Source organism: Akebia trifoliata, unplaced genomic scaffold (genome assembly GCF_017979445.1).
Source record: "Akebia trifoliata isolate Shusen 1 unplaced genomic scaffold, ASM1797944v1 Contig01340_ERROPOS53878, whole genome shotgun sequence".
In the NCBI taxonomy this organism is placed as follows: Eukaryota; Viridiplantae; Streptophyta; class Magnoliopsida; order Ranunculales; family Lardizabalaceae; genus Akebia; species Akebia trifoliata.
This window is the reverse complement of record NW_028237678.1, coordinates 21,448-30,008: the sequence shown is the minus strand read 5'-3', so window position 1 is coordinate 30,008 and position 8,561 is coordinate 21,448. Positions and strand designations below refer to the sequence as shown.

The following is an 8,561-nucleotide window of genomic DNA, read 5'->3' as shown; positions in this document are numbered from 1 at the left end:
GAACCCATTAAAAAATGGGCTTGACTAAGATCTAACAATGCCCAGCTTGACATACAACTATATTGCATATATGTACGTTATATCTAGCTAGATGTATGATTTTATAACAAAAATAATGAATGTATGTTATAAAATGCATGAAAAATTTACCCTCGCCTCCAACCATTTTTTTCAGCTATGATGGATATTACCCCTATTCAACTGCTCCAAATGTTTTTTAAGCCTGATTGATCGCACCAATTGATAGCCCTACCATCTCTCTCTCTCTCTCTCTCTCTCTCTCTCTCTCAAATGTATCTATTCTCCCATCTCCTCTCAAATGAATCTCTCTATTTGCCACTAAAAGCATCTCGACACATTTTTACTAAAATGATAATATAAAAATTTTTTTTTTAAAAATGTGTCTAATGAATAATTGGAGGATTTTTGAGATTTGGGAGTCGCCGCTTAGTTTAAGACTTTAGATTTAGGAATCATAGATAACTTCAAAAATGGATCGGATTAGTCCATAAGTAAGAGACTAGGGTAATGGGTCAAATTACTGGTTTCAAAATGTGTTAGGGATCAAACCCGCACTACGTGAAAATCTCAAATTTGCATAAAAAAATTTGTTGGACCTGGCCCGTCGAATTTTAAAACCCAAAATCCGCGGCCCGTGGACCACGTTTTAAAACCCAAATTATAATCTTACTCTCTCACTGTTTCTCTACCTCTCTCACTCTCTCATGGTTTCTCACGGTCTCTCTCTCTCATAGTCATCGATCGATCGAACGATCGCCTCTCACGGTCTCTCTCTTTCACAGTCTCTCTCTCACAGTCATCGATCGATCGATTGCCTCTCACGGCCTCTAGCTTTCTCACGGTCTCTCTCTCTCACAGTCAATCGATCGATCGATTGACCTCTCTATCTCTCTCTCACAGTCTCTTTCTCCATCGATTCTTTAAGTTTTTTTCTTAAACTGTTGAGGATTGATGTTCTAGTTCGATCTGAAGAGCTACCTGGACCGCATCCCGGGAGATTGCGATTCGCAGCGTTGGCTCAATCTAGGGATTCGAGAGGAACTTTGATGAGTTTCGCTTTTTTGAGTGAAAGTGCGACATTGGAGTCCATTCGAGATTGAAAATCTTTAATGGATTTAGCGTTGTGCATCGTTTTGCTTTCTTCATGAGAGGATTGAAGCTTTTGATGAAGTTTTTCTACTTCTTTGAGCTCATCTTTGATTCCTTCGACATCTGCGAAGAACTTATCCAAATTGGCTCCCATCGCGCCATCTCTATATCTCCATCTTCGTCTCTGGATCGAGAGAAAGATCGTGACATGAGATCATTCATCTTTGGCTCCTGGATTGATCAGAGATGGAAGTATCGATGAGGGAAACTGGTTTTTGAGAGAGAATTTGGAAGAATTGTGAGGTTGGGACTTTGGGGGAGAATTGGATTATAGATAGAGGAAAAAACACGTTTTGAAAGTTTGAAATCGTGGCATTCGAGTCTGAGTTTCCTTCCTTGTTGGCTGCCTGACTAGTATGTCTCCCTCGATAGATCTCATCTCGATAGATCGGATTGTGCGCAATTGGTGGATCAGGGAAGACTACATTGGCTGCTAAGCTTTGTCGAGACGAACAAGTGAAAGGTATATCTATCTATTCAAAACTCACATTGAACATTTGTTTTAACTTATGGTTATATGATTTTTCTTAGTAGATTAAAAAATTTAACATTGAATTTTAGACACAATTGAATCGTGGTGAAAAGAAGAAGAAGATCACTTTATTCACCTTTGATAAAGAACTTTGAATCCACAAGAAAAACAGAGAGAATTATTCTAAGAATGCTAACATTCTATTGATAGTCTAGATGTTGCAAAATGTATCTCTCACTATGGTTTGAAATATCAGAATGTATCTATCGATATGTATCGGTATCAGCTGAGCTGATATGAAACATTGAATGTTTTAGGTATGTATCAATTGACACCATATTGAAACTTTCATTAACCGAAAAATTCAATCAATACGATATTTTAAACATTGTCGCTCACCATCATTTAAATAGACTTTCAAACTTGTAATTTGGTGCAACTTCTACTAATCTAAAATAGTAAAGCTTTCTAAAAACAAATTCAATTTTGTCTGAACTTCCTCTACTAACACTAGAATACTGACTAATGACCTTCTAAAACAAATCCAGGCTCCAATTTAGACTTTTAAATGATGAACCTCCCTGTAATGCTGATACTTTGTATTCTTTTGGGTGACTTCTATCTCAATTTTGTAACTTTTTCTGCTACGGGCAATTTCAACATCGTATTGTCTATATCAAATTCATTTAATGTTTCAATGAGCGATTTTCAGCATTTTCTGAGACGAGTTAAGGTAACTTGCCTCTCTTTTTCTCTCTTGTCCTTTTTTGTGTCTCCCATTTGATACAAGTTGTCCCAATGGACTTTGTGATGTGGGATTCTGCAGTCCCTGATCTCTTATATATTTCCTTTACAAGTGGATTAATCATAGGAAACCAGCATTTGTTCTTGAAAAAAATTCAATTTAGTCATAAAAGTAGTTCAGTTATTATGGTTAAGCTTCACTTAAATCTTTCACACTTTTTTCAACTGATAGTTATGTTGATTTGAGCCAAACACAGACGGGTATTGGGTTTGGAATTGGATTAAAACATAACATTGAAAGAGAGAGAAAGAAAGCAAGTGTGTAAGCAAGGGGTGTCTTGGATTAAGTAAAAAAGAGTATGATAAGTTTGAAAAGATGGGTGATGGATTGTGAGGTGAGGTCAAAGTCCAATAATCTAAGGGAAAAAAGGGAAGTGCAGAGTCTTCACTAACGTGTTCTTTCTATGCTTCTCAGGTCATTCTTTACTATGAATTTTATAGATAGAGAGTTATGGATGATCATCCAACTGCTTATGTACTTGTTGTATACAAAGGTGATGTATGCTTATAGTTACAATTTTTACTTGTTTTATGCTTATAGTTACAAATTGAAAATTCTATTTTTACCTCTAGAGGTGATGTATGAAAAGGTGATGTTGTGTTCGTAGAGAGAGTTTATGAGAAGTACACCTACATTTCCTAGCATCTATTATTTCAATAGTTTGTGAAGCTTTCTGAATTTGCATTTCTGGTCTCAAATTTGCTTACTTGGTTAATCAAACACGCATTTTGAAAACCATGACTTTAGCTTTGTTTCTCTTTTATGTTACATTCAAGTCAATAACGAGGCGAGTTTACTTCAGTTAAGACCCAGATAATTGAAATAATTTTCATACACTACCAGTTGAGTGTCTCCTTAGTGTAGAATCTTCATGATTTCCTTTGAGAGGTTTTTTTTTCTTTGTAGAGCGGTAAAAGTGTCCTTGTTAAGTCTATTGGTGTTGTTGATGCAAGCTTGGATACAGTCTTTGAAGTGATTTTGAGCCTTGACCAGCGTAAGAGATACGAGTAAGTTGATCAGCCTATGTTTACACTACTTGCATATGCTATCTAAATGAAGTGCCAACTAGCTAATTTGGTAAGATGTGTGGAGTGTTCCCACGTCTTAGGTTCAAACCCCCCTTAAATCCAACTTCACTTTCTAACTTCTGACTTTTTACCTGTCAGACAAAAAAAGTTACCTAAATATCTCTAAGAATGATCTTTGCAGGTGGGATATGTTGACATGCGACCTAGAACTAGTAGATCTTTGGATGGGCACTATGATGTTGTCTATGGGGCATATGACCCAAAATACCTAACTAGGTATGTTGTTGCAGATGACTACTTATTTACTTAATACTGCATGGTTGGTTGGTTATAATTTGATAGGTTGTACTCCTCGAGCTTTTATCTATGTTGATTCTAATCAAAATAAGTTATTCTGCATTTTACAGATAAAAAAATGTTTTTCTGCCTTTATTTGATATATAGATATTGTTTTTTCTTACGAAGGAAACAATATTCATATAAAAACACATTTGTTAATCTCTCATAAAAGTTAAGGGATCAATAAAGATCCACAAATCTAGGTTGTCATGCAACAATAGTTTACTGGGTTGTATGTGTTCCTTTTTCTTTTCTATTTATTTATTTTTGGTGAATATTGCCATTTCTTCCTTTGTTTGCTCTCTTTCATTTTCACTCTGGAAACATCAGATGGGAATTGTATCATATTCGTTTGCACTTCTGCATTCATCTCTATATTTATGACATCTACATTCATCTATGGATTTGTGATTCTGTTAGTTTATTTGTGACCCAAGATGGATATAAGTGTTTGTTCTAGTGCAGTGTTGTAAATATTTTGATGGTCTACTACCCCAAGAGAGCTATAGATAACGCTAGAGTTTCCTGCCCGTGTTTTACAGCCGCTCATTCCTTCTGTAAGCTCTTTAGAGAGTTCAATGGTGTTTTTTTTCGAAGGTCTTGTGGGGAGATGAGATCGGGTTTGTTCAATTTCCATATTATTGCTTTGTCGGTTTGTATTTGTCTTTTTAATGTTTCTTTCTTTTCATGTTTTCTTGATTGGTCTCCTCGTCCACCTTTTTAATAAAAAAATTCATTTACTTGTAAAATATATGTATTTGTGGGTGGTTTTTTTTTTTTTAACTTTTTTGACAAGTGGTTGAGTTATGCTAATATATGCTGAATTGGTGGGAACCTTGAGCTCCTCCAAATACTGCCTAGCAGTCTACCATATAATACACTTTAACATCCTTTTCCTTTTTTCTTTTTCTATTTTCCTTCTTTTGTTCCTTCTCTATATTTAGAAGAATGGGGTTGGCGTTATGTGAAATTATTTAACAAGTGGGGAAAGATACGTAAGCATGGTTCAAACTTCAAGGTTTTGTGCTGTTTAGAATGTTTCGGTGGTATATCCCAGTTTTGTCTAAGACCTTATGGGACATGGGCTCCGAATGTTGTGATGGGGGATGTTTTGGTTTTTCTCCTGATCAAAACATTGCTTCATAACAAAAATTTAAATCTTGCTTGTAAGTGGTTTCAATACTTTCAAATCTTTTTGAGTGGGATACATCAATGTTCCAACTCCCAAGTCATTGACTATTATAACTTTGAATTGTACTAAATTGGCCTACATATTTTATTATTGTTTCCAAGTTATTTTGTATTGTATATTTACCTCTAAAGTTTATATGTCCTAACAATGAAAGTATTCATGATGGTTCTGGATTGTAATTTTAGCAGTACACAAATTCATATGAGAATAGGATGCAGTAATCTGTAAAACCTTAATTTTCCTTTGTTAAGTTTCGTGAGAATTATTTGGTATCATTTGCATTACCTCTATTTCTTGGATGTTGTATTGTTTCCAGGTGGCAGTCCAAAAGTAGGCATGCAAGTTCCCCGTGTACATGGAAAGCAAGGTTTAAAATCTCTTTTTGAGGTAATGTTTAACTGAGATTGACATTACATGATAGGAATACTCCATATTCAAGTAAGCTGCATGTAATATATAGCAAGAAATATTGCTCACTGTTGAGTATAATATAATTCAACAAATTATATATTTTGAGTTTCTGATTTTATGTTTTTATCTTAACAATAGTTTCAGACAGAGAATTTATTATATATTTTGTTGTCTTTATAGTTTATAGGACCAACTAATGAGCTGCCCTGTGATTTATGATTATGCGTACCCCATCATATAACCGTGATCACTTGGATAAGTAGTTCTTTTCAGGGTAGTGGTTGGAAAGTTGTCGCAAGCTTTGAGGGAAATTTTCCTAACAAGATCAAACAGCTCCCCTTGGATAGACATTTTGACATCAACAATGTCAAAGGGGTTTCTTTCTCTGCCTCTTTATTCTATTTGTTTTCTATATATATATATATTATTTTTTTTTACTCCAAAAGACATACACACATCATCATTCACCCCTCATCCCAATTATTGGGGTTAGCAATCCTATATATCTGCATTACATGGCATTTAATTACTTATAATCTTTTAATTACAATGCCATGAATTCGATTTCGAGCTCGAAAACAAGAAAACCAACCACCTGATTTCATGGAGGATTAATAATCTAGCACGAGGACTCTATTGTCTCTGTTTTTGTCTCTTTCTGATCACTCCTGATTTTCATCTTTTCTGTTCCATTTATTTTTATACTATATATATACATCATTGGAGAATTTGGAGTTCTAATTGAAGCCAAGTGGTCGGTTTCTTTGTTAATGCCCTCGGATTTGAATGTCATCACTTGATGACCCATATTCTTGATTCAATAGAACATATGACGGAAAAAAAAAAGGACTGCAAATATCTTGTGGATACAGATTTTTATCCTTGCTATTACACTTCTCTTTACTTCGGAAAGACATTTATGCACTAAAAATCATTTTTTTACATTGGATGCTTTGGTGTTTTGTGACAGGTGTGGCATGGCATTCGATGTAAGAAGGTCTGAACGATGGGTGGGCATCAAACAATAATTGGTGTTTTGGCATGGAGTTCACTCATTGTCTTCTGAAAATAGAGACCCCAGCATACTTCAACATGATATTGTGTCTCAAATGACTATGCTAGCAGCTTGTGGGTCATAAATCTGAGGTAAAGCCTTCTGCAATTTGTTTATATGTACAATCTTGATTGTGTATAGCTTGGGCTATTGATTGTTACTATAGCCATGATTTACTCCTTTTAAGAACTCTTAAGTTAAAACAGTACTAGCACACAACATACACACACTTTTCACACTTGATAGGTTGATTGATGGGCAGTTGAGAATTAAATTCTGGCCATTAACAAACGAGATCACATTCATTCTAGGCTTTGTAGGCGTTGGGAGGAATGGTGTAATAAAAGTTATTATTTTTCTACTAGATGACACAATTACAGTTAGTGATGGAAGATGCTCAGGTTTTTATTTAGAATTGAACCACAACAATCTGAAATGTCTCTGTTCAGAAATGCAAACAATGGAAATTAAATATAAAGTAATTTATTCAACTTGTGGGGAAAAAAAGCATTATGGGATTTTTAGGGAGTCACTATGCCTATGAAGCATCCTCATTATACTCGTGTTAAGTATAAAGCTTCTGACAATTAGTAGATTAAGGTTCCAAAGCAACTACCCTAGTATTATCATGTTTTCCCCAACTGTCTGGAAGAAAGAGATGCATCATCAGGTGGTTGGCTTCACCCATTTGGATCTGTTTTTGGCTTAGGAGATATTGCAGATCCATTTTTATCATAACTTATTATGAAGGATTAAATTCAGATTGCCATCATGGTAGCTGGATACTGACCCATATGGATGTGTTATTTGAATATTTGATCATTATAGTTTAGGACATCTCTTTTATATTCCGGGTCATACCATTGCTTATGTCTCTTTCCCTTTAATGCTTCAGAGGTTATGTTTCCATTTTCAAGTACCTCCATGAGATATGTTCCCCTTCCTCTGTTCACAAGAACATCAAGTCGGCTAATATCTTGCTAGATGCTAAACTAATTGAGATATGAGTCAATTAACTACTTACATTTATGGAGAGGTCCCTTATGCTTTCTTTGTAGATGATGCATTGTTGGTCAATGAAACTGGAGGGGGTTAAATTTAAAACAAGAATTGTGGAGTGATATCATATAAACTAATGGTTCTAAGATACTAAGCTGACATGTAGCCATTCATTCATTCGTGAAAATTTTGTATATGCCAATATTAATTAATTAATTTGGACATTTATAGATTAGGCGAAGATCCTGTTTCTCAGATTTCTTGAAATTGGGTTTGGGCTATTTGTTATTTTCAAATGACTTGTTCTTGCAGTCTCACTCAAGACTTTCCTTCAATAAGGTTAGTATAGTTCAATTTCTACATTTTGATGATTCTCACATTCCCAACATAGATCCATTGTAGTACTTTAGGCCACTTCCAACATAGAACCATGTTCTAGGACTTTTGGTAACATATTTCTTATTTTTTAACATTTGTGAATAAAATCTAGCTATGTTCTTCTATTACTTTGGGTTGATATCTCGATATATCAAATCTTTTTCGTGTAGGTACGAGAGCGCGCTATTAGGATTTCTTTCAGAACAGTAGCAATGTGGGGGAAATCCAAACCTTGAGGAAAATAAGATGACCGATAGAGCGGAGAGAGCCAGAAGAGATCAAGGGCATCACGACCATTTGCTTCTAACTGTGTTTTATTTCTAAACAATTATGTGACGTAATTTCATTTGTAACTGTCCAATTGCTTCAATTAGAGCTTGTTTAGTAATGAAATTTCAATATATAATATGAATTTTGAGTTGTTTAGTTTAATTTGGAACTTGTTTTATGATTTTTGTTTTGTTTGTTATTTTTCTGATTTTTTTTTATTACTATTTCATTTATTGTGATTGGTGAATTAGAGGACCGCCTATTGTTTGTTAAACCTCCATATTCGACGGTCTTTTTTTTAAGCTCATTCTACAAGAAAAAATTTGATAGTCTAGGGCCGTCAAAAAAAAAATTCTACAAGAGAATATTTGACAAGCATATTTGAAGGGAGGGTCCGTCAAATTTCTCAAAATTTGACAGGCTAAGACCGTCAAATATGAGCT

At 34.7% G+C, this 8,561-nt stretch overlaps 1 protein-coding gene across 18 annotated transcripts; it reads left to right on the top strand.

Annotated features, from left to right (window-relative positions):
- Positions 1–707: 707 nt before the first annotated feature.
- On the top strand, positions 708–8,280 carry LOC147380516 (uncharacterized). Of its 18 annotated transcripts, none has more exons than XM_086431610.1 (8): positions 724–1,633; positions 2,862–2,940; positions 3,354–3,454; positions 3,657–3,751; positions 5,323–5,373; positions 5,691–5,792; positions 6,388–6,563; positions 8,019–8,280. In XM_086431610.1, exons 4-7 carry the CDS (start codon positions 3,672–3,674, stop codon positions 6,443–6,445), a joined length of 291 nt encoding a protein of 96 aa, XP_086287736.1. In that variant the 5' UTR covers positions 724–1,633; positions 2,862–2,940; positions 3,354–3,454; positions 3,657–3,671; the 3' UTR covers positions 6,446–6,563; positions 8,019–8,280. The 18 variants fall into 18 exon arrangements, 13 of the variants coding, with proteins under 13 accessions (XP_086287741.1, XP_086287732.1, XP_086287736.1 ...); XM_086431613.1 differs by lacking the exon at positions 724–1,633 and adding an exon at positions 1,832–2,375; XM_086431606.1 differs by lacking the exon at positions 3,354–3,454 and having other exon boundaries at positions 712–1,633.
- Positions 8,281–8,561: the final 281 nt, after the last annotated feature.